We start from the raw sequence: 27,175 nt of genomic DNA, 5'->3' as shown, positions 1-27,175 counted from the left end.
CTTGAAAGGTACCACTGGAGTGACAAGCATTTGTACCTTCTTTGGTACAGATGTGTACATATTTTTCTAACAGTGTACACTTGAAGAAGAAGTAATGAGGACAGTCAGGTGATTTAAAGGAGAGTGATATAGGAATTAAATGGGAGAAAATAACATGGAGATTTCTCAAAGGCAAAAAAGAAAAGACATCTGTTCAACTGTAACACTTTTTGACCTCATATTTACTTAAAATAAAGGTACATTTTGTCAGGATTGTGTTCTCAGAAATCACCAGATATGGCTATTTAAAGGCTTTATCGTAAAAAAATTCTCCTGGGGGTGCATGCCCCCAGACCCCCCTAGCTTTACTACACCATCTGCCCCTGTTACTTTTGTTTTGTTTCTCAAAGGTGGCAACCCTAGGTCCATTGGCTCTATCTAAAACATGCTTTATCATTATTAAACATTTAATCGTTTTTAACAATGCAATACTGCATATGGTATTTTTGTTTCTTAACTTACATTTTATCTTCTGGACAGAAGAACGTCATTTCACAAGATCCAAAAAACACAAACGTTGTGTTAAACTGCTCATATTACAATCTAAACTGCATTAAAAAATAAGACGGAAAATACTGTGAACCATCCCTTTAATGAAACTGGGGTCTGAGTCATACAGCGTCTTTTACACAATAGGCTGATCTCCTAATATTTCACAAGGGACACCAGGTGTCCCCCTTACTTCACTGGTAGTAATTCCTGTCTTTGCCACATGATGTTGCTCCAGGATTTCAAAGCTGTCCCATGCAAAGGAATTGCATTTGGTGTTTCTCACTCTTAAATTCAAATTCAGATTAAAGTTGTTCTTTATTGGCATGAAAAATAGGAGCAACATTGCAATTCATATACACATACATTAACAAAAAACATCACATTTCTACACACTGTGGCCATTCCTTAACTCCAGTGTTCCTTAAGTGGGATAAGCCAGTGACAATATATGGACAGTTAGTATTTATACAATACATGCACACCTACATACATGTATATACATACTTTGCACATTATTCAAACACGCACATGCCCATATATATATATATATATATCAACAAATTCTCAAAGAAGTCAAACGTTATGTCTACCTTGGACAACAAATCAGTGCAAATGGAGATATTATGGAAGAAATAAAGAGTAAACATGGGATGGAGTGCATTTGAAGGAAACAGCACACGGTTGAAATTTGATTATTTGATTAATGCAGTGCTCACTTATGGATGTGAAACCTGGTCACTTAATGCAAACGTTATAGAAACTGCAGATGACACAAAGGAGCATGGAAAGATGTATGGAATAACAAAAAGATATAGAAAAATAAATGAATGGATCTGAGAACAAATCAAAATATTTGACAGGAGTCAGGAGTGAACATGTTAAAATGGCAATTAGTCGTTGCAAGAAGAACAGATAAAAAGTGGACAAATATTAAATATTGTTATTGAAGGATCACGAGATCTAGAAAAAGACCTAGAAGATGATCATATAGAGTATTGGAAGATGAAATCATACACTTTGCAGGTATGATTTGGAAAAGAGAAGCTTTAGATAGAAGCGAGTGGAAACATTTTCAGAAGGCCTTCATCCAGCAGGGGATCGATACATACATACACATACACGCATATATACATCAAATCATTACAATATAAATATATATGATTATAATAATAATAATAATAATAATAATAATAATAATAATAATAATAATAATAATAATAATAATACATTTAGGACAATAGCTGTAAAAAAATGCTTTCAAATTGAGTGTTACCTTTTCAACAACAACAATATTTTTTAAAATCACAAAATCAAGAAATTCAGTAATATAAACATCACTGTAACTCAACAGTCTCTGTAATAATAATAACATAAATAGTAAAGAAGGGAGGGATCAGGTTTCCACCTCCATCCATCTCTTCTTTAATTACCTATCTGTGTCTTCCCCTGGGGGGTAGAGGGGGGTGACCTTGTGAGGGAGAGGAAGAAAAGGAAAGTGAGGGAGAGAAGGGGGGGCAGAAATGGAGAGAGAGGTATAATTTTATTGTACTGTTGTGTCCAGTCACTGAGTCAATGTTAATGTGGTATATTGTCCAGTCAGTCAGTCAGTCAGTGTTAATGTACTATAGTGACCAGTCAGACCGTGTTCATGTACTGTAGTGCCGTCAGCCAATCAGACTCTGTATACAATATTAACCCTCTCTCTTCCTCCCTCCCTCCTTCCTTCCCCCTCTCTCTCGACAGATGGAAAGAGGATTAACGTAGTGATTTTAGGCAAAGATTACTGAGGTGAGCAGATGGACTCAGTGGGAGAGAGGGAGCAGGGGGGTGGGGAGGGAAGGGTAGAGAGGAGGAGATAATGAGAAAAAGGGTGGAGAGAGAGAGAGAGGGAGTCTGACTGACTATAGTACATTGGTTACTGTTCTCACTTCTTTCTCTGTCTCTCCATCCTTCTCTCCTACTTACCTCCTCCCACCCCACCTCTCTTGTTCTCTCCATCTCTTATTACCCTGTTTCATCTCTCCCTCTGTCTCTAATTACCTCCACCCCTCCCCCCTCCTCTATCTCTGTTCTCCTTCTCAAATTCTCTCCTCATCCCTCCCTCCCTCTTTCCTCTGCTCTCATCCCCCCATCCCATCCTCATCATCTCATCATTTCCAGTCAGTCCTCTCCCTCTCTCTCCTTGTGGTTTTGACCTCTCTTACTCTCCTCTCCTGGGGAGTATCAGTTGTTCCATGATCGATGGAGAGAATGAGAGAGAGAGAGAGAGAGAGTGAAACATGACTCCATTAGTGAACGAGTGAACGAGAAAGGGAGATATAGATAGATATAGCAAGAAGGGGTTAATGCAGTACAGTACAGACACACTGACCGGATATTACAGTACAACAGGGTTCATCAACTAGGTTTGGCCTCAGGCCAATTTTTTTCCGAGCTACTAGTCTGCGGGCCAGCCAGGAGGGGAGGGGTGCTGACGGAGTTTTATCTGGTAAGAGCGGGGTGGGTAGGGGGGGCAGGGTTGCTGATTTCTCCGATAAGAGCACGGGGTGGGGGGTGATGGTCTGTTTTCTCTGGTAACAGCAGGGGGCGGGGGGGGTGGTGCTGGGGTTGGGAGGGTCGCGTGATGACAGGGTTAATTAATTAACCGCCATTTGGGGAACCCTGCAGTACACTGAGAGAGGGTGAGACACAGAGAGACACTGGGAAATAGAAAGAATAAGAGACAGAGAGAAATAGAGACAGAGACAGAGACAGACCAACAGCACCCAGATCCAGCCCATCACTGCAGCTCCAATTACATCAGCACGGGGCTGAACAAATAAAACAGCACAACAGCTGGAGTGCCTAAAGGGCTCTGAGCAGAGGACACCCCCCCGCAGACCACCTGACACAGGTCACAGACCCTACGCTGAGACAGACTCAGTGATCACAGCCTGGAGGTGGAGACTGGACGGCACATGCAGACCTGGACACCCAGAGACAGACACCTGTGCGGACTGTGGGTCTGGAGAGGTAGAGACAGAGGTGCACTTCGCTCTGACCTACACCAAATACACACAGGTCAGAGCAGCCTTCTTGCCCAGAGTCACCACTAGAGCCCCTGACTTCCCCCAGTTCACCACAGAGGCCCGGCTCAGAGTGGGGATGGGGAGCACAGAGACTTCACTGTGATTGCGGCAGAGTACATCACAGCCTGCCACAAGGCCAGAGAACAATACAGCCATGCCTCTGCGCCACCACAAACAACACAGCACACAAGCCCTGTAAATATCTGTACTTACATGTAAAATAACTGCACATCTGTAAAATCTATAAAGCTATTTAACTTTTTACACTCATTGTTATTGTATTGTTTTATTATATTGTCTTTACTATGTCTGTAACTGCTTTACACTTGTGTAAACTTCTTATGCCAATAAAGTGAATTTTAATTTGAGACAGAGACACAAAGAGAGAAAGCACACTGCTACTACCATAATAATAACAATAGCAATAATATTATATACACGTCTTTAATATCTTTACATAAGGAAATTCTTCACATATACATATATATAATACGTTTTTAAACATTTTTAATAATAAATATTTATTTTTAATAATTGCGTTGTTTTTACATGTATATTTCACACAGAGAGAAACAGGAGAAACAGAAACAGAGACACATTTTGTGGGGATGATTTTGTGTTTTTCCCCCCGAGATGCATACACAATCAGACATTATCACATATGTGCACACACACACACACACACACACACACACACACACTCACACAATGACTGTACTGTAATACAGTATTACAGTCTACATCTGTAGTATAATATATTATGGTACTGGGTAGTACAACATAGTGTAAGACAATAAAGTGTATTACAGTATAGTGTAGTAGTGCACCGTGTAATACAGAATAGTATAACACAGTATAGTGCAATACAGAATAGTGTAGTGCAGTACAGTGTAGCACACTGTTGTGTGATACAGTATTATGCAATACAGTACAGTCACTTCTGTAACTCTCCAAAATTGTGGTTGTATTTTATTGCTCAGTTTTTCACCACAACCACAAACAGAGAGACACATACAGACAACCATACCCAGACAGACACACACCACAACTACAACACACACCAGTTCAAACCTGAACCAGCATGATCCACAACCCTACTCCTCTCTGTGTAAAGAATAACCAAACAACAGCTACACTACACACACATACACACTCACAGAATAGCCCTCCCTGCTTCCCACCCACCCCCCTATCCTCTATCCATCTCTCCCTCTTTTCAGCAGAAATCTGTCTATTGTCTGAGGACTCTACTGTACAGCAGTGGGACACAGAATGATTGACAGGTGCAGAATACGGTTAATACAATAGAACTATGACAGGGGATCCTAGAACACTGCACTAGAATACAGATACACACACACACCCACACACTCTCACACTCTCACACGCAGAATCACAAACAGACACAGAGAGAGAATTGTACTTTCTCTCTTGCAAATTAGTGTTGCCAGTCTCTAAATATTCACTATAGCCTCTCTCTCTTTCTCTCCCCGTCTCAATTTTTCTCCCCCCTCATTCTCTCTCCCTCTCTTTCTAAATTTAATGTCCAGTATGTCACCTAGTCACATTACCACTCTCTCAGCCTCTTTCCCTTCACCACCCTTCTGTCCCTCTCCATCTCCCTCCTATGCCTCTCTCCCCACCTCTATATGTCAGCTCCCTCTCCTCCGCAGTCCCATACAGGTAGCTGTCAGTCTCTCCCTCACCCTCTCTCCCCATCCACATTTCTTCCTCTCCATCTCCCCTTCTTCTCCTCATCTCTCTCCCCTTCTCCCTCTCTCTCCCTCCCTCCCTCTCTCCCTCCATTCTCTCCCTGTCCCTCCACCCACCTCTCTCTCTATGTCAGCTCTCTCTCCTCTGCAGTCCCGTACAGGTAGCTGTCTGTCCCCGGCTGCTGCACAAACTTCTCTGTCTTGTCCCAGTCGGCCACCCAGCCCTGTTGCCCTCCTACCCCTACCTCCATTACCCCCTCTAACCCTCCGACCTTGCTGGGGAGGTTGTACTGCGTGGTGGCGCCATAGCCCCCCCCGCCCGTGCGGTACAGCTCCTCCGTCTCATTGGCCAGCTCGTCCTCGCTGATCAGGCCACACTTCTCCACGCTGGTGTCCTCTGGCTCTGCCCATGGCTGCTTTTCCCCCGAGGCGAAGATCCCGTAGAAGATCACACCCCCATAATGCACCAGGGAGGCAATGAGGAATACATACTGCCACTCCTCCCGGGTCTAAGAGAGAGGGGGAGGAAGGGAGGGGTAGTGTTGTCTTTGCGTCTGTGGTGTTATAGTTGCATAGTTGTGGTGTTGTAGTGGTGGTGTAGTGTTGAAGTAGTACACCCTGGAGGTGATGTGAAAGATGTACTGTCACTATGTCCAGGTCTGAGAGAGAGACACTCACACAGAGGCAGAGACAAAGAGAGACACACAGAGAGAGAGATGGAGACAGAGACTTTGAGTCCAGGCCAGTGCAGAGTCTGTGTTTTGGTTCAGTAAGTGTTGTCAGTGGTTGGGTTGCTGTAGTTGTTGTTGTGTGGTTGTGCAGGTGAAGGGGTTACCTTGTGCTTGGTCATGGCGCCTACAATGAGTGGGCACACCATGCCGGACAGTGTGCCCACCCCATTAGAGATGCCCATCAGGATGCTAGCATAGCGAGGGGCGATGTCTAAGTGATTGACATTGAAGCCTGAGGGAGGGAAGGGAGGGATAGAGGAAGCGGAGTGGTTATTGCAGTACATACACTTACTGACTGAGTGACTGATTCATTGACAGTATTAGGCAATGCCACTGTCACAGGACTTCCCGCACCTCCTGACCTGAGATAGCGAATCCACTGAAGCCGACAGCCAGCACCAGGAAGGAGATTGCCACGCCCTTCGTGTGGGAGAACCCGACGACCAATAGGAGAGTAGCTTCCATACCGAACCCTGAGAAGAAAGAGAGAGAGAGAGATTAGCACAGTAAACACCAACTGACTGACAGACACACACTGACCCCCTCCTCACTTCTCATTCACTCTCCCCCATCCTCTCTCTCTTTCAACCCTTCTCGCTCCCTCTCCACCCACCCCTCTCTCTCTTCTTCTTGACAGCCCCTTTTCTCTCTCCATCTCCACACCCCCTCTATCACTCCCTCTGTGTACCTCCGCAATTCATCATCTTGCGGACATTGGTAGTGGACATGATGCTCCGCGTCCTCAAGTAGTCGGCCACCTGTCCCCCAATTGGGACAATAATGGTCATCACCAGGTGAGGGAGAGCAGATACCAATCCCACCTGAGAGAGAGAGGGAAAGTGAGAGGGAAAGGGAGAGGGTTACTATCTACAATATCCCTATGTACCAAGATGTTTTAGGCACATTATGAGATTAACTTCCTGCAAATTTTAAACAAGTGAGCCCCGCAAAGTGAGGTTCAGTAAAGAGACTGAGAGACTGAGACCCTGAAGCACGGAAACCACTCCGAAATAAGATATATGTAACTGTTTGTATATCCATCAGTCTTTCTGTGTAAATATGACACGTGCTGAAGTAGTCATTATTTTCATTTAAATACATGAATGTGTATTATTATTACTTCATAACAGTGTTCAATACAGTACTTGTATAGATAAAGCACACCTGTTTCATTAATATCATCTCTGGATATTTGTTATTTTCATTAGGATTAGAACAATGTTCAATTATATATATATATATATATATGTATATATATATGTGTATATATATATGTATATATATATGTATATGTGTATATATATGTGTATATATATATATGTATAACATTGTTATACACATTTAATGAAAATAACATATATATATGTATAACATTATTATACATATTTAATGAAAATAACATATATATATATATATATTTTTTTATAGTTTTTAACTTAGGATTTATTTATTTATCTGTGGAGGAATCTATAATGGGAAGAAAAACTGGCACGTATGTATACATAAAAGAAAACACTAAACAGATGTATTGATCTGTCTGTTTTTGTTGTCAACTTAGAAAAAAATATTTTTTTGTTGATCTCAAACTTTTTAAATGTATGTAATTAAACAATATTATTGCAGTTATTCACTTCTTCTACTGTTGGTAGATGATGGAATGTATACCAAGGTGGATATGAGTATTCAGACTTTGTAATGGTATGTGATCAAAGCATTGTTGACTTTGCCATAAAATTTAATTTTGCTTGGTCCAAACTCCTTAGTGACATAACATTGTACTTTTAATTTCACTATATCTAGTGACACTTTTTGCTAATGTTAAGCTTTATCCTCACAGAAACAGGTTGGTAAAGCAAGCAACAAATAAATTGAATACTTGACTAACTAATGAACAAGCTAATGAACTCCCGGCCAGTAGCAAACAACACAAAATGCACTTCATCCAAAAGTTATGCTCATAATGCCCAACACAGAAATCTCCTGTGGGATATTCTGCATAGCACAAAGAGAGGGAAGGGGGATGTAGAGATATAGAGACAGAGGGAAAGGGTTAATATGGCACAGAGAGAGGGAGGTAGTATACTGCGCTGTACGCTATCGCACTGACTTGTACGATATACACTTTACTGTATTTACTGTAAAAGTATAAATTTTACTGTATCACCTTGCTGATCTCAAACCCGAACACCTCCTCAAAGTAGGCTGGCTGGCTGATCAGCAGAAGGTAGAAGGTCCAGGAGCGGCAGAAGTTGGCGACAATGATGGCATAGACTGGCATGGAGGTGAAGAACTTGCGCCAGGGCGTCTTAAATTTCTGCAGAGTGAGAGACAGGAGTTGTGTGCTGTGCTGTGCTGCAATATGTGGTACTAGTGATTGATCACTGTATTAGGTATTGACTATTGATTATGAGGTCTTGATCAGTGTGTTAAGTATTGATTATTGATTATCATGGACTGTTCAGAACACTGAGAGTTATGTACAAATCACAATCGATGCATGTATGGATTGATAACTGGTCAGCCTTATTGATTATTGATCTCAGGCCAGTGATGGACGGTCATACCTGCAGGGGGTTCATCAGCCCTGCCCCCTCACCGATGCTCTCTTCTATGTACTTCCTCTCCTCCTCTGTGATGGTGGGATGGACTGCAGGGCTCTCATAGGACACCAGCACCCAGAACAGGTACCAGAACAATCCAAAACTGCCTGAGAGAGGTATGGGGGGACAGAGCAAGAGGACAAGGGAAGGGGGGTATAAGTGCTAATGCACTGGCTGTCACACTACAATTGCCAGTGAACATTACTGTTAATGATTTTGATGCAATGTGTCCCAATGGTTAATTACTGTGGTGTCACTTACTACAACAATTATAGCTGGGTTAATTGGGTTAATTTCATGTGTGAGGTAGTGGTAATAAGTAAAAGTAATTTGTAAATTACAGCTATCTTTAAGTTAAACGTGCCTGTTAATTTCTAAAACCATGTGAGTTAGTTGCTTACGTTCATTGGTCTTAATTGTCTTCAATTGGCATTTATTGGACTCACCATAGACGTAGAAGACTGAGGACCAGCCACTGTACTGCACCAGCACTCCAGCCAGCGGCATAGCTACTACAGCGCCCGCATAGGAGCCTGAGAGAAAGAGAGAGAGAGTCCATTAAATCAAGCACAGAAAGTTACTGTACAATGAAACAAAGACATATTGACAAAGCAGTATCTAATAATAATAACAATAATTATACTAATACAACATTAATAACTGTAGCTTCTACCACAAAAGCTACAACTACTGCTAGACACACAATGAGTAAACTATCTACTACTACTACTCAAACTACTACTACTACAGTTAAGAATACTAACAACTACTGCTGGTAATAACAATATAAAGATGGCACTGCTACTGCTTTTAATGAATGACACGAAGCAAGGCTTGATTGGTGATTGGTCCATTGCCTCACCACAGAAGGCCGTCGTGGCCAATCGGCTCCTCTCAAGGGGTGGGGCCCATTTACTCCAGATCCCATGGCATGCTGGGTATGTCACACCCTGAAAGTGGGAGAGAGAGGGGAGGCAGTGATTACTTTATTAATACAAAAATATACACACAGTACAGTATAGTACAGACACATAGTACAGTACCTCCACCAGCCCCTGCAGTATCCTGACAAGAATGACACAGCTGTAATGCACTCTGGCCGCAGATGGGATCAGCATGTTTAGAGTGGATGTGGCAACGATGGCAAAACCAAACACCCTGAGATAGATTGGAGAGAGATTAATGGAGTTAATATGGTGTTCTGAGAGTGTTTTCATACACACAGTACAGTACAGTACAAATACACACACACACCTGTTGGCAGCAAATTTCTGTGCGATGAATCCCCCGGGTATCTGTGTGACGATGTAGCCCCAGAAGAAGGAGCCATGGATCATCCCCACTGTCTCTGGGTCCCACGAGAACTGGGCTCTCTGCCGAAAGAGAGAGAGAGAGAGAGAGAGAGAGACAGAGAGAGAGAGAGAGAGAGAGTTGATTAAAATTTATTTTATCATTAAGATTATTCTTATTAGATTATTCATTCTCCTGTTCTTATGTTTTAAAGTCCTTTAATGTATTAATTTATTTTATAAGACATTGTGAAATATTATATTTCCTTAAGTGTATGTAGTGTGTAATTGCTTTGACAACACTGCTAATGCCAAAAAAGCATGTTCAATTGAAACTGAATTGAGAGAGAAAGAGAGGGGGTTTTGTAGTGTTGTGCAGTGTTGTGTAGTGTTGTGTGACAGTGTGGTGTGGTGTAGTTTTGTGATGTGTGACAGTGTGGTTGTGTGACAGTGTGGTGCAGTGTGGTGTGACAGTACCCTCAGTATAGGCCAGTCCCTGCTGTACTCGTTGTGGTATTGTGAAAGTGTAATGTGGATGTGTGTGTGGAAGAAAATCAGCCTTCATCCAGGTTGGAAGGTTCCTTGCAATGCCTTTATTACTCGCAGCGTGGAGAGGAACAGTGAATCAAGAAGATTCCAAAGTTGCTCTGACTCCATATAAAAAGTCAGAGGCTTTTATACACACAGAAGTCAAAGATCTGGTTATAGTTAACAAGTCATTACTATGTTATCTTAAATGCTAGCAAAGCAGCAGATATTTCATTATAAGTAACAATTCATAAGTCAATACCTGGATTAGGGAGCAGATGCTTAAATCACACTGTTTGACATCGTCTCCAAGATGCACATCATAAATATAAACAGAGGTCAAACTACCTTCTGGCCTGACCCTTGGCTTCACCTTATCTTTCTTAAGTATACATGTAGTAAGCCTTGTGAGAGAGGAGGAATTTCTAACTTTCCTTCCACTGTAACAGTGTGGTCTGGTGTGGTGATATGTGACAGTGTGGTGCAGTGTGGTGAGACAGTACCTTCAGTATGGGATGGTCCCCACTGTACTCGGTATGGTTGTTGACCATGCTCACGATGGCCACACCCAGGTTGCAGCGGATGCCGAAGGAGATGCAGAAACCAAAGCCACACAGGATGGCGATGATGTATCGTCGCGGCAACCCACAGCACGTGCAGTCCACCACTGGGAGCTCATGACCTTCAACCTCCACTGGCCGCCCGTCCGCAGAGAGCTCCAGCATATCGCCATTCTCCTGGCGCTTCTCCAAAACCCTAAGAGAGTGAGAGAGGGAGAAAGGGAGACAGAGAAAGAGACAGTGGCGGATGGGGGGGAGGGTTAGTATAGTGTAGTATACTAATGCCTCGTTTCCACTGGCTTAAGCGTCTGTGCCGGTCCGGACATGTCCATCCTTGTCCATTTTGTAAAAAAAAAGTCCATCCACTGTTGTGGGTGGATGCAGAGCTATTGTGGGATTGTGTTGGATTTCGTTTTAAAAACAAAGACAGAAAACAACACAACAAGCGATAGAGCCTGACATGTAAAGGACTTTTGTAGTTATTTTTATTATAATAAAATATTTTGTCCCTCTAAATGCACATTTTGTGCATATAATTCACAATTCATGAACATAATTCACATTTTGTCCCACAAAATGCTTGGCAATTTTGTGGGCGAAAGTAAAATGTACGTTGCCTTCCGTGGACGGAATGAACAGCCGATTATGCATTATATCCACAAAATGATGTAAGGAAAAATACATTTTGTGCACAAGTCAACCTGTCACCAGCCCTACACCTGATACTAAAGAATTAGCATTCATGATCAAACAGGTGACTGATCAAGGCATTGATCCAGACACCTAGGTTTGCAATGTGATCAAGATTGAATTCCAAAGGAAAGTTAGAAACTTGCTGAGCCGATCAGGACAGGCAATACAGGCAAATCCAATACAACACTTAATGATAATAATGAATATATCATGTGTAGAAAATCGTGTTTCACCAATCAACATAATTATAAATCTTTCACAATTACTAACTGTATTGCAAAGACCAGATTGTGGGCTATATAATTATCAGTATAGCCTGCATAAACTGCTGGTAGGTGGTTGGAGAAGTATGTATTTATAGTTTAAGTTTAAGTTAAGGAGTTTACAGCTGAAACACCGTATATATGTATTTAATTAAAATATTTAGAAACATAAGAACGTATATGTGTGAGAAATTCACATACGCAGAGAGATTTACTTTTGAAATAAAAAAACGGCTATGGTCGTTCTAGTGTTAAGTCTCTAGCCAACTATAGCAAGACAATATACACTCACCTAAAGGATTATTAGGAACACCTGTTCAATTTCTCATTAATGCAATTGTCTAACCAACCAATCACATGGCAGTTGCTTCAATGCATTTAGGGGTGTGGTCCTGGTCAAGACAATCTCCTGAACTCCAAACTGAATGTCTGAATGGGAAAGAAAGGTGATTTAAGCAATTTTGAGCGTGGCATGGTTGTTGGTGCCAGACGGGCCGGTCTGAGTATTTCACAATTTGCTCAGTTACTGGGATTTTCACGCACAACCATTTCTAGGGTTTACAAAGAATGGTGTGAAAAGGGAAAAACATCCAGTATGCGGCCGTCCTGTGGGCGAAAATGCCTTGTTGATGCTAGAGGTCAGAGGAGAATGGGCCGACTGATTCAAGCTGATAGAAGAGCAACTTTGACTGAAATAACCACTCGTTACAACCGAGGTATGCAGCAAAGCATTTGTGAAGCCACAACACGTACAACCTTGAGGCAGATGGGCTACAACAGCAGAACACCCCACCGGGTACCACTCATCTCCACTACAAATAGGAAAAAGAGGCTACAATTTGCACAAGCTCACCAAAATTGGACAGTTGAAGACTGGAAAAATGTTGCCTGGTCTGATGAGTCTCGATTTCTGTTGAGACATTCAGATGGTAGAGTCAGAATTTGGCGTAAACAGAATGAGAACATGGATCCATCATGCCTTGTTACCACTGTGCAGGCTGGTGGTGGTGGTGTAATGGTGTGGGGGATGTTTTCTTGGCACACTTTAGACCCCTTAGTGCCAATTGGGCATTGTTTAAATGCCACGGCCTACCTGAGCATTGTTTCTGACCATGTCCATCCCTTTATGACCACCATGTACCCATCCTCTGATGGCTACTTCCAGCAGGATAATGCACCATGTCACAAAGGTCGAATCATTTCAAATTGGTTTCTTGAACATGACAATGAGTTCACTGTACTAAACTGGCCCCCACAGTCACCAGATCTCAACCCAATAGAGCATCTTTGGGATGTGGTGGAACGGGAGCTTCGTGCCCTGGATGTGCATCCCACAAATCTCCATCAACTGCAAGATGCTATCCTATCAATATGGGCCAACATTTCTAAAGAATGCTTTCAGCACCTTGTTGAATCAATGCCACGTAGAATTAAGGCAGTTCTGAAGGCGAAAGGGGGTCAAACACAGTATTAGTATGGTGTTCCTAATAATCCTTTAGGTGAGTGTAGATCTGCACATACAAGATGCAATATGGCAATTTGTGTGTGTGTGTGTGTACTTTCTGTAACATGTCATTAACAGTATGTGTTGATTTACATACATACAATCCTAGGTGTAGCATAGAAAAAGGGTTTTGTTTTCTGTAGATTGTGATGTTTTAATGCGACACAGCCCTCTATCCACGTGTCAACGTTTGTGGACCATGACCAGTGGATTCCCCCCGGCTTTGGCCAGTAGCCCGTCTACTAGTTTAGGGCGATCTGCAACCTGAGCACCAGGCAGGCAAGATACCATGTGGGTCTCCTAGAACTAGAACACACTGTGTGATCTACACCTCTAAGAATTGAATCTCCTACTATAACTACCTCCCACTTCTGGGGGAGGGGGAGTGGGCACCATGGTGCTCTGGTGCTCAACTGCTCTCCAATCACCCTCCGAGTTGTCACTGTTCAACTCGGTGTCCAGCAGTTGGAACTTGTTGGGCATTTTCAGCTCTTGGGATGTCTAAGGGTTGTGCACGCCCTTTTCTGTGGTTACAACCTACTGTAACCCAGCAGTTCTCTACGCTGTCCTGCTCTAAGGTCTCAACTGTCCTAGGTTTGGTGTGCACACCACCTATCTCATGGGCTGATTGACCAATTCTTCCATATCACTAATACAGCGCAGATCAACAAGCTGAGCCTCAAGATCACAGACCTTGATCTCTAGAATTTCAGCATGTCGACAATGTTCACAAATGAAATCTTCCTGGATGAGGAAGGCAATCATTCTACAAACCTGACACTGTATTGGCCACATGCTTCTAAATGTTAGTTTTTTTTTTGTCTCTTGGTTCCCGTTCCTCAACAGCTGCTTTAAGTAGCTTTTGTCTACCTGCCACCAATTCACACCTAACTGGCCACACCTGGCTCCTCCTGCGACAGAATTTCTGCTAGTCCTTGACTAAATCACCTTTCTACAACCTATTTACTTTCACCAACTCAGCAGCTGAACTGAATTGACTTCAAAGGCAAAGTTAAAACAAAATGAGGAATACTAAGACTAGTCTGAAACTAGGAAAACAACAAGATGGCTGCCTCTCACCTGTACTCTCCTGTGTCTGTCTGTGGCAACTTGTTAATACTTCTGTTTACCTCTTGGTAAACATACAGTGAGGGAAAAAAGTATTTGATCCCCTGCTGATTTTGTACGTTTGCCCATTGACAAAGAAATTATCAGTCTATAATTTTAATGGTAGGTGTATTTTAACAGTGAGAGACAGAATAACAACAAAAAAATCCAGAAAAATGCATTTCAAAAAAGTTATGAATTGATTTGCATGTTAATGAGGGAAATAAGTATTTGACCCCTTCGACTTAGTACTTGGTGGCAAAACCCATGTTGGCAATCACAGAGGTCAGACGTTTCTTGTAGTTGGCCACCAGGTTTGCACACATCTCAGGAGGGATTTTGTCCCACTCCTCTTTGCAGATCCTCTCCAAGTCATTAAGGTTTCGAGGCTGACGTTTGGCAACTCGAACCTTCAGCTCCCTCCACAGATCTTCTATGGGATTAAGGTCTGGAGACTGGCTAGGCCACTCCAGGACCTTAATGTGCTTCTTCTTGAGCCACTCCTTTGTTGCCTTGGCTGTGTGTTTTGGTTCATTGTCATGCTGGAATACCCATCCACGACCCATTTTCAATGCCCTGGCTGAGGGAAGGAGGTTCTCACCCAAGATTTGACGGTATATGGCCCCATCCTTCGTCCCTTTGATGCGGTGCAATTGTCCTGTCCCCTTAGCAGAAAAACACCCCCAAAGCATAATGTTTCCACCTCCATGTTTGACGGTGGGGATGGTGTTCTTGGGGTCATTCCTCCTCCTCCAAACACGGTGAGTTGAGTTGATGCCAAAGAGCTCGATTTTCACCCACACTAACACTTTCATCCAGTTCTCCTCTGAATCATTCAGATGTTCATTGGCAAACTTCAGATGGGTCTGTACATGTGATTTCTTGAGCAGGGGGACCTTGCGGGCGCTGCAGGATTTCAGTCCTTCACGGCGTAGTGTGTTACCAATTGTTTTCTTGGTGACTATGGTCCCAGCTGCCTTGAGATCATTAACAAGATCCTCCCATGTAGTTCTGGGCTGATTCCTCACCGTTCTCATGATCATTGAAACTCCACGAGGTGAGATCTTGCATGGAGCCCCAGACCGAGGGAAACTGACAGTTATTTTGTGTTTCTTCCATTTGCGAATAATCGCACCAGCTGTTGTCACCTTCTCACCAAGCTGCTTGGCGATGGTCTTGTAGCCCATTCCAGCCTTGTGTATGTCTACAATCTTGTCCCTGACATCCTTGGACAGCTCTTTGGTCTTGGCCATGGTGGAGAGTTTGGAATCTGATTGATTGATTGCTTCTGTGGACAGGTGTCTTTTATACAGGTAATGAGCTGAGATTTGGAGCACTCCCTTTAAGAGAGCACTCCCTTTGTCAGTGGGCAAACGTACAAAATCAGCAGGGGATCAAATACTTTTTTCCCTCACTGTATATAGGTGTCATTCTGCAATTCCTGCATGAGCTGTTGGACCAGGGCAAGTCCCCATCCACGCTCAAGGTTTATTTGGCCACCATCTCCTCATGTCATGTCCGGGCTATCATTTTTTGGCTGGGCAGTTTCTGAAAGGCCTGCCCGCGCCCCTTCCCTGCCCACGTGGCACCTTGATGTAGTACTAGACATGCTTTCCAAGCAGTGGCAGTTCTAGACCATTTTAACTTGGGGGGCCTGGCTGGGGCCAGTTGTAATATTAGGGGGGCCATCAATTTCTCTGCGGTGCAGGGGTTAGGCGGGTGCACTGATGGTGTTTTGTCCGTGGTGTCGGGGGGGCTGCTGACGGTGTTTTGTCTGCAGTGAGAGTTAGGGGGGCCACGGGGGGGACCCCTCAGAACCACCACTGTTTCCAAGTCCCTGTTTGAGCCCTTGCAATCACTTGACCTCAGATTTGCATCACTGAAGATAGCGTTTCTGTTGGCAATCACGTCTGCAAAACATGTGAGCAAAGTTACATGCCCTGTCTGTTCACCCTGCATGTGTCCGTTATGCGGGAGATAGTTCCAGGGTTAAGCTTCGGACTAATCCTGCTTTCCTCAAGAAAGTGCTGTCTCCTTTCCATATCAACAGGCCTATTGAGTTGATGGCTTTCCATCCTCCTCCCTTTTCTTCGGAAGAGGAGAGTAGACTACACCTGTTGTCCCGGGTGCGGGCTCTCAGGTGTTATTTGGAGCATACAAAGGATATTCAGTGCTCGGACCAATTGTTTGTGTCATACAGAGCACGGATGCAGGGCCAGGCGTTTTCAAAGCAGCGCCTCTTGCACTGGATTGTGGACACAATTACTATGGCCTATAAGTCGGCTGGAGCCCCGGTGCCTGAACACCTGGTGGCCCACTCGACTCGAGGTGTTGCCAGGTCATGGGCCCTTTTTCAAGGCACCCTGCTGGCAGACATCTCGTCGCACACCTTTGTTCGGTTATACAGACTGGATGTGACAGGCCCGGTTCCTTCTATTGAGAATCTGATGTTGGTTTCAGTTGAGCCTTAGTAGCCTATTAGCCTGTTGAGCGTGCTTGGGAAAAGCAACGCAGAACCGTTTTCCGTTCCTACCGGAACTGTGCCTTGCATGCAGTTAATTCTGTAGGAATGTACATAGTTCCTTTGTCAGCAGGTCTGTGGCCTTGCCCTAGCTATGCTAGCTGTGCTGAGAGCTGCTATTACTAGGCTTCACGGTAGGCACAAGGATTCTTGTTGCCCCATGGATACACCATTCGTTCTTTCTTCCGAAATCAGCATGACTGCACTCTTCACTATTGGGCAGCCCAGATGTGGCCCCAAGGGGCCCCTGTGGCTTCTATCATAGAGTTGGTATGGCTCCTAGTAGGTATGCCTTGGGGCAAGCTCTCTTACCAGCTCGCTGCCTCCTCTCTTGCAACAGTTTGGTTATATTGTAACCCCTCCCCCTTGGGCAGTGCCTCGAAACTCGAAAGATAATGATAAGTTGCGTATGCAACCATGGTTATCTGAGAAAAGAAGCACTGCCCAAGGGTTGCGCGGGAGTTCTAGCTCACGGCAAAAAGAGGAAGTCTTTATACAGACGTCACCTTTTACACAAACAGGAAGTGGAAGGGTCCTGTTTGAGTGACAGGCACAAGGGACAATGGCAGCTTTGATAGACAAATGTCTTCGATACTTTCAAGCGATTCACGCAGAAAAACCCCTCCCCTTTGCCAGTGGTTCTTTTCTCAGATAACCACGGTTGCATACGCAACCTATCATTTTCAGAAGGGGAGATGTGTGGTTGACTTGTAGACAGACAGGGAAGAGAAATGCTTCATATACACATCAGCTACATGATGTTGGAAGATAGAATCTCAAGTGCCATGGAAATTACAGTTTTATTAGCAGCATGGAGTAAAGTAAACATACAGAAACAATTACTGCTTACGGTTAATATCTGAGTGTATTAAAATCTTTCCAAACAAAAATAAAGAAGGACAGTCAGAGCCGGCCTTAACCTTTTGGGGGCCATAAGCAAGATTTGATTGTGGGGGGCCTCACCTCGCCTCACAACATTTTAGTGCTGCCCATCTTCATGGTGGAGAGAAAATGTTTAGGTAAAACTAAGAGAGACACAAACATTTGAATTGTGCACATCACAGAACATGTATTGCACTTTAACATACACTGAAATAGATTTAGTAATACATACACATTTAAATAGTACACTGTGCACATTGAAATAACAGCAATAAGTAATAAACAGTTTAGGTAAAAAAACACCCACGCCATAAATACTCAGTACTGAAATACTACATTACACATTAAAACACAAAATGTATTTACAAAAATACAATACTATCAAAAATAATTAGCTGACAACTGGCAAACTACTGTAGTAGTTAACTATTAATCATTAGCTATCTATAGTGATCACATCACTAAAATGTTCTAAAATTATATTATTACTTAATCTGATTGAGCTGGATTATTGTTTTATATATAATAGTTCATAGCTCACAAATTTATGACATTTTATAGTCCCACTACGTGGAATATAAAAAACAGTTGTTAAAGTTTCTGTGACATTCTCTTCATAAACTCCTCAGCAATATACACTTATATCCATCATATTTACATGAAATGTAGCATACATATCTCTGACACGTGTGTTCTGACCTCACTCGAGACACTGCTCAAGTCACAGATTAAATCCCCCACTCCCTCTTGGGTTTACATGGTCTTAGTTTATTGCACTAGTGTAACAGATGTGCAATGGATGTATTGTTTATTTTTTTGAATGTAATAAGATTGAGTTTTATTGTGTGATTTTTATCATTTTTACTGTTGCACTGTCCCTTTAAACCCCAGGGAGACTATTGGTCTCCATAGTAATTGCAGTGCTAATTTGTAATGGGGCAGCTGTATAAAAACAGGTGGGTTTATCAGTGGGTAGTGACCGGGTTTCAGAGATTTGTGAGCTGAGAGCACGGGCTGGGGAAGCTATTGTTTGAAAAAGGATTGTAACTTTTAAAGTGTAATACCGAGGCGCTGTGAATCGTAAACTACAACTATTCATATTGAATGGTTTGGTCTGATCTATATTGCAGTGGTTGCAGTGAAGTATCCCCCGTGCTCTCAGGCGTTGGTCGCAATTGTATGGGGTTGATGACGACAGATTACATTGTTTGTATTTTGAGTTTGTAACTACGATCTTGTGAACTTTGTTATATTTGAGCGCTGCATACGAACGTTTGTTCTCTGCGTTATTGTTTTTTAGACTTTGAGTAGCCTCTTTTGTACTGATTATCTTAATTGTAATAGTGTATGTGCTTACAATGTATAGTTATAAATGGCCTGTTAACTGTTGATTGCACACTTGCACTTTATCAACTTGTGTATTGACTAAATTTTTGGTTGTATTACTTACTATCAAATTGGCGTAGTCATTAATTCTAAATAATTGGTTATTTAGGATAGTCAATTTAATTATATGGATAACCGAGGGGGTTTATCCTTGGCTTACATCTGCCAGAACGGGTGTTTTGTTCTGTTTACCCGTACCAATGCTAAGGGAAAAGGAGTGTCTTGTGTATTACGCCTTGTTTAATACTATGTCTTAATGATCTTACCCAGTGTTTTCTCACGTCACTGACGGAGCTATAGTCGTCCATAGACGTGTTTGATAAAGTTAGGATTACAACACGATGTGCATGAACAGTGCACAACAGACCCACAATAATAGAGAGCACGATGATAATCGGAAACAAAAGCGTTAAGAATTGCAATTAACCATGAAACTTTTAACTTGCAACCCACAATAAACGGACCACTTATGTTGCAATTTTAAAATGTGACCATTTCAGGATGTATTTAAAACAGTAACACAGTAAAACAGTTTGCACATAAAGTGCTTCCTGTGGAAATGGGCGTTTCCGACTCTTTTTGTGGTGAAGCAAAAATGTAATGCATCAATCATCACACTGCAGCAGCATTTGGAACTAGTCAGCAGGTCATTCATTTTGTCATTGCTCCATTTGGTTGGCTAGTTATCTGCAGGTATGTTGTGTTGATTTCAAAGCTAACAACTGATTCCGATTGAAAATTAGTTCAATAATAGTTAGCTTGTTGCATGTATTGAGGTCACACACAAGCATCATTCAACAGGTGAGGTTGAATTATGAATAACGGCTGATGCATGCCTCTATCTTGCGTTTTGTTTTCATCAGTGTGACAGCGCTGAAAGTTTGTTCCACTGCTACAATTGAAATTGTTAGAGTTAACATGGTGAGGGCAAGCTCATTACCATACTGTTTGTTCCCTGCAGCATCCCTGTCTTCGTACACCTCAAACCAGAAGGATGACTCATGCCTCTTTTGGGTGCAGCATGTCCAGTTTTTCCAGTATGTTGATGTTGGGTGGCAGTCGAGCCTTCAGTTGATGTGCCATCTGCACCAGCATCCCCTTGCACTTCTCCTTCACTGACTCTACAGCCACTTTGTCTTTAAGACTGTCTGCATAAGAAGTGAAATCATAACCCTAATCATAACTATTAGAAATTAATGAAAAATATGAATAAAATAAAATATTTCAGAAATGCCTCATTTCAATCTGAATCCCCCCTAATTTGAGAAATATTTCCCCCATGAAACCTTTCCCACTATTTTTTCCCCCATGTCTTTTTTTTTTTTCCTCTCCCCACAAATGGGATTTTCCCCCAATCTGGCAACCCTGCTCCTCTCGTATCCCCTCTCAAATCTCCTCTCTCCTATTTGCCACTTGCCTGCAGAGCAGTGGGCCTGACTGGGGCCAGTTGTAATATTAGGGGGGCCATCAATTTCTCTGTGATGTAGAAGTAGGGAGATGTTTTGTTCACGATGCTAGCGGGGGGGTGCTGATGGTGTTTTGTCCACGGTGCTAAGGTGGGAGGGGGTATGGGTGATGACAGTGTTTTGTCAGCAGTGCTGGGGTTGGGGGGTGCTAACAGGGTTTTGTCTGTGGTGCTAGTGGGGGGGATGCTGACAGTGTTTTGTCCGCAGTTATAGTTAGGGGGGCCACAGGGGGGCCAAGCTTGCTGTCACGGGAGCACTGGCCCCACCCTGGCCCCCCCTGCTGCAGAGGTCAACATCCCAAGAATACTGAACTCCACTTCTGACATTCCACAATCACCCAATTAACATTCCTAGTCACCATGTGCACTTCTTCCATCACTCTCTTCTCCCATTGGTGTTCACTCCTTACCTCTGTTACCTGCTTCCATCTGCCCCTGCATACGTTTCCCTAACTTATTGCAAAGTTTTATCTTATCCTTGATAGTCATCTCTGAGCCTTATTAGTATCATCCACTTCATTCTGTGCCTTGACCTCTATATTCCATTTCTTTGACTATTCTGGATTTCCTGGTTTCTACTGTTTGCTCCCTCAATTGACCTCTGGACTGTTTCCTCACTCTGACTTCTGGATTTGCCCCTTTGGATTGTTTGCCTTGGTTCACTGTTGTGTTTGTGTTTGAGTCTGCACTTGAGTGCACCCTGCCCTGTCCTGGTAACTGTGACACTGACTGACTCTGACTGTTGATAGATACTTCAGAGTGAGTCAAATACCATTACATATTTGTATTTCTGTATTTTTAATTTAATTAAATGCCATTTCAATTTTGTATATTCACTAGTATTTGATATTCTTCATTTTCAATCATTTGTATTTGAATCAATGGGTTGCATTTGAAAATATAACTTTAATTGTACATCACAACCACATAAACGTAGCACATTAACACAACATAATAATTTGAAAGACACAATATGAGATGCCTAACACAGTCCCAACAAGGAAAGCGGGAGAAAAATGTCACAAAAGTCTAAATTGGTCACTTTCATTAACTAATCATCTCCTCATGGTCATACGAGGGTAGGAGATGAGATAAAGAAAGATGGATTTGTTATTCAAAGTTGAGCTAATTCGTGTACTGCTGGAGAAATATCTGCATTGTACACAACACATATAGTCGGTGCTAATCATAATACTGTTAAAAGTTGAACACAAAACTGAACGTGACAGAGAAGATAAACAACTCAACATTTCCTTTCAATTGGAGTCTTGATGTGTTGGTAATTGTAGACCATCTTTGTTTTGATGAGTTTGTTGTGTACAAATGAGTTTTTTTTCCAAATCCAACCAATACATTGAAATACAAATAATTGAAAACAGGATATCAGATATATCTGGAAATACATATTTGAAGTATTTGCAAAATACATGCCAATACTTAATTAAGGTATTTGAAGTAATTGGAAATACCAAAACATATTTGACCCAGGTCTGGTGTGTATAGGGCTGCGTACAGACAGATGGATGGACAGATAAACAGACATCATGCACAGGGCTATAAACTGACAGACAGGCAGACGCATGGACAGACACACGGGTTTGCTACATTAACAATCTCTGTGTCTATTTTCTGTCATTGATGAATTATTGATGAAGAATCGGCTGTTTCTGACTATTAACCATTAATAATTCAGACCCAGTCTCTCTCCCTTCCCCCTCTCCCTCTTCTTCCCTTTTTCTCACTCCTTGCCATCTCCCTCTCTATCATTCTCTCTTTCTCAATCCCTCCCTCTCACCACCCTCTGTCTCATTAATACAGAGTACAGAGAAAGGGAGACCATGCCCTCCGCACCCTGGCACAGCGTCTCAGTGCACAAACCGTTGGCTCCACAATCAACCATGTTAAAACTGAATACATCAGGAAATGGCACAAAGCTGCAGTGCCACCAGAGCCTGCAGTAAGGTAACAGTAAAGGGCTCCAAACACAGAAAGATTCTGAGTCAGTACAGACTGAGCTGCCACAGCCTGGACACATAGACAGGTCGTCACTGGCAGAAGTGGAATCCCAGAGAGGAGAGTGCGTGTGGGCAGTGTGAGCAGGAGCTAGTGGAGGATGAAGCCCACTTCCTGCTGCAGTGCCCCACATACATCATGAGGGACACCTACTCCCACAGACTAGCAGGTCTGATCGTTGACCTAAACTCACCAAGCAGGAACAAAAGACTGGCCATCCTGCTGCGGGAGGACACAAATACAGCAGCGAGAGCAGCGCAGTGTCTTCCGGCACCAGCCCGAGTACGCTTTATTGATACCTGCTGATGATTCGTCAGCATCCAACCCCCTCCCGGTCGACAATCCAATCAAGCCACTTCCCTGTTACTGAAAACAGACGAGCTAACAGTTGTCTTGGGAGAGGGACACACAACCCCACTAGTGACAAGTTGTGATGTAGTAGCCTGTCTCAGCCTGAAGGGCCAAAGGAGGTGCTCTGCACAGCACTGTCCTTATTAGTCACTGATTTATTTATCTATTTATTATTATTTGTATTTACTTTACTTTGACTTTAAATGTGTGTATATACATATATTTCATATGCTTATTATTTTGTTGTTATTCAGTTTTATTGTATTTTCAGAGTAAAACTACTTTGGCAATACTCCTCCTGTTTATCATACCAATAAAGCAAACCTGAATTTGAATAGGAGAATGTTAGAGCAAGGGAGAGGGAGAGATGTGTGCTGTAGTTAATCTGTCAGAGAGAGAGATTATAGGTCATGTCCTCTCTCCCTCTCCTGCTTCCGATCGCTCTCTTTCTCTCTCTTTCTCTCTCTCTCTCTCTCTCTCAGATTAGGATTAAAAAAAAAATACTTCCGGGAAACGAAGGATAAATATTCACATGAACCAACACACCCACACCCTCTCCATCCCTCTCTTCAGCCCCCTCTTCATTCTGCTCTCAACCCTCTCTCTATTTCACCCCACTATCTCTCTTGTCTCTCAGTCAGTGTTAATGTACTGTAGAATCCAGTCAGTCAGTATTAATGTACTATAGTGTCCAGTCAGTCAGTGTTAATGTTCTGTAGTGTCCATTCATTCACTGTGTCTGTGCAGTACTTTAATAACACTCTCACTTTCTCCTCCCTAAATAGACAGAACCCTTGTTAATGAGGAACAGAAGCCAAACGAGTCTGTAACTTGCTCCTGGAATTTGCCCTAGGCATTAATTACACTTAATTACAACTAATTATCACAGACAACACACAATGTCTGGGAACTTCATTTGGGCCAGTAACAAGGTCATGTGCAGCATTTACACTGTATAAACTTTAGAATAGTAGATGCACTAACTCAGGGGTTTTCAATCCGGTCCTGGAGTACCCCCTGCCCTGCTGGTTTTTGTTCCAACTGAGGTCTTAATTGCTTAATTGCATCCTTAATTGACCTAACAAAGCAATATACCATTCAATTAAGTAATTAAGACCTAGGTTGGAACAAAAAACAGCAGGGCAGGGGGTACTCCATGACCGGTTTGAAAACCCCTGCACCAACTTGACTGATACACTGACTGATTAACAAACTGACCAGCTGATTGACACACTTACCAACTGATTGACACACTGCCCGATGGACTGACTGATATATTGACTGAATGACTGAAACACTTACTGATTGACTGACTGACACACTGACCAATTTATACACTGATTGATGATACACTGACTGGTACAGTATGAAGTCTGTAATTGACTAATTACACTCCAGCTGTATTAATTATAACAATGCCCAGCCTGGTTAGTTCATTAATGTCTTGAGAGAAGATAATGAGGTGTGAATGCTTAAGACTAGGGGCAGTGCACTGGAAAGTGGATGGGGGGTGGGGCACCTTGTTAAAGTGATTAACTAACGAACTGAATAACAGGCAGATTGTAAATCATAGAGAGGAAAGGGGAGAGAGAGACATTGTAGATCAACACTGTAGAGACTGTGGACACTGTAGGGACACTGTAGATAGACAGATAGGCTCTCTCTCTCTGTCTTTTGTTTCCGTTCATATTAAACTCACAGAACAGCCTCAATAATCCTGAGATAAGAGGATCAGAGAGACAGAGACAGAGTGAGAGAAGCTGTAGGTTGACTATTACTCAATTCTCTATCACTGTGTCTCTCCATCTCCCTCTCTCTCTCTAGATTAATATGCTGATATTGAGATTTAACCCCTTGTCTCTGTATTGAAATACCAAGATCTTGTTATATTGTACTGTCCCATATAATGTATCTACATTATAATGTACTGTACTATACTGGACTGTGTGGCACTGCACTGTTATATTGCACTGTTATATGAACTGTATAATAATGTACTGTACTTTATTATAACAGACAGTATTGTGCTGTAGTCACACACTGTACCATACTGTATTGCACTGTTCAGTCACACACTGAACTGTGCTGTACTGTATTGCACTGTCCTGACACACACTGAACTGTGCTGTACTGTATTGCACTGTCCTGTCACACACTGAACTGTACTGTACTATCAGTGTCTGATCTGCGTAACATTGCCTAGTGCAGCAATTTCAACTGCTCTACTCCCCCCCTTCTCCGTCTCTCCCTTTCTCTCTCCTGCCCTTCCCCCTTCTCTCTGTCCCTCTCTCCCACCTTCCTTCTCTCTCTCTCTCTCTGGTGAACAGATTGTGTCACAGTGGGATAGTGAATCCCACTGAGACTCTGACTCACCTCAGTAACACACTCACTATATACACCACACACACACACACACACACACACACACACACACACACACACACTTTCATTCCCCTTCACCCACTCTCTCTCTTGTCCTCTTACCCCCGTCTCTCTCTCATCCATTCTCACCCCATCTATCTCACTCTCTCTCGTTCCTCCTCTCAGACCTGCTACTACTACTATACTTCTGTTACAGCTGCTGTTACATAACTAACTACTAATATTACTGTTACTATTACTGTTAGAACTACTGCTACTGTAAATAGTAATACTGTAATACACCAATACATGAAATACACTGACAGTCATAGGTGGACTGGCCATCGGTCAATTCTGAAGGGCTGGTCCCTTTTTCAGTGGCCCCATGTAGACACCTGGACGTCGCCAACACCCACCTCCCAAACCCAACCCCCCCCACCCCCCTCCCCGGACCGCACCTGGTCTGCTCCCAGAACCACACTTTGGCAAGCCCCCCCACCCCCAGACAAATTGATGAAAGAAAAGAGGGAGAAACGGACTGAGGGACGGATGGAGGGAGAGACATGGAGAGTGATGAGGGAGAGATGAAGGGATGGAGGAAGGTGGCAGTTGCACAGAGGGAGGAGGCAGTGGGATGGAGGGAGGAGGTAGTAGGATTTGTACAGTGACAGCTGGCTCAAAGCACAGGCTATTTCAGGAGGGACTGAACTAATCCTGAGAGAGAAAGAATGTGAGAGGGAGAGAGGGAGAGAGAGATATCACGGTATCTATGTGAGCAGTAACCTGGGGAAGGTGTTCTGCAGTATCATCAATGCCTGGGTACTAACAGTGTCCTGAGTAAGAGCCAGTTGGATTCCTACAAAATCACTGCATGCACATCTGACCATATTACACCACACACCCTAAAAAAACAACATGTAAAACAAAAATGCTTTATTGACATTAGCATTAAATATGGCATAAAGGACAATTCTATAATCTCCTTCACATTGGTGTAGGGGGTAAAGTCAATGTACTTAGAGACCAAATGCGGAGCGAAAATTGGAAACAAAAGAACCGTATTCTTCACTCGGACATGGGGTGAGACAGGGCTGCAGTCTGCAGCCCCTGGCCTCACTCTCCATGATAAAGAGATCAAGGTCTTGCTCTGTGCAGATGACCTGGTGCTGCTCCACAGAACAGGGTCTGCAGTAGATTCTGGCACTGTTGGAGCAGTACTGTCACAAATGGGCACTGACAGTCAATCTGGACAAGACCAAAGTTATTTTGTTAGTTTTCTAGAAAAAAGCTAGATCTCAGGGGCACAGGTACCACCTCACTCTGGAAAGCACTATGTTAGATCATAGCACCATCTACAATTACCTGGGCCTGACCCTTACTTAGTGCCTCAGGGAATTTTAATCAGGCCATCAACGCTTTCTACACCATAAAAACACAATTTGATCAAACAAAAATAAAAATCTGTCTGAAAATGTTCCAATCAATAATCCAGCCACTCCTGCTCTATAGAGTGAGGTGTGGGGTCCCCTGACAATCCCTTACTATAAAATCTGAGACAAAAGCCCAATAGAAAAACTGCAACTTGAATTCTGTCTGCACATCCTGCAGGT

At 42.9% G+C, this 27,175-nt stretch overlaps 1 protein-coding gene across 1 annotated transcript in view; it reads right to left on the bottom strand.

Moving 5' to 3' along the window:
- Positions 1 to 3,160: 3,160 nt before the first annotated feature.
- The window catches only part of slc17a7a (solute carrier family 17 member 7a), a 38,714-nt gene continuing 14,699 nt past the window's right edge, over positions 3,161 to 27,175 (bottom strand). Inside the window, exons 2-12 of the mRNA XM_066708685.1 lie at positions 10,963 to 11,215; positions 9,897 to 10,015; positions 9,686 to 9,800; positions 9,505 to 9,592; positions 9,089 to 9,175; positions 8,607 to 8,749; positions 8,207 to 8,356; positions 6,731 to 6,863; positions 6,405 to 6,515; positions 6,147 to 6,274; positions 3,161 to 5,820 (exon numbers count right to left, since the gene is read on the bottom strand). Coding sequence (XP_066564782.1) covers positions 5,437 to 5,820; positions 6,147 to 6,274; positions 6,405 to 6,515; positions 6,731 to 6,863; positions 8,207 to 8,356; positions 8,607 to 8,749; positions 9,089 to 9,175; positions 9,505 to 9,592; positions 9,686 to 9,800; positions 9,897 to 10,015; positions 10,963 to 11,215 — 1,711 coding nt within the window. The 3' untranslated portion in view covers positions 3,161 to 5,436. The remainder of the gene's footprint in view (positions 5,821 to 6,146; positions 6,275 to 6,404; positions 6,516 to 6,730; positions 6,864 to 8,206; positions 8,357 to 8,606; positions 8,750 to 9,088; positions 9,176 to 9,504; positions 9,593 to 9,685; positions 9,801 to 9,896; positions 10,016 to 10,962; positions 11,216 to 27,175) is intronic.

Source organism: Amia ocellicauda, chromosome 7, assembly GCF_036373705.1.
Source record: "Amia ocellicauda isolate fAmiCal2 chromosome 7, fAmiCal2.hap1, whole genome shotgun sequence".
Lineage (NCBI taxonomy): Eukaryota > Metazoa > Chordata > Actinopteri > Amiiformes > Amiidae > Amia > Amia ocellicauda.
Note: the sequence above shows the minus strand (reverse complement) of the source record. Positions and strands in the feature narration are given on the sequence as shown.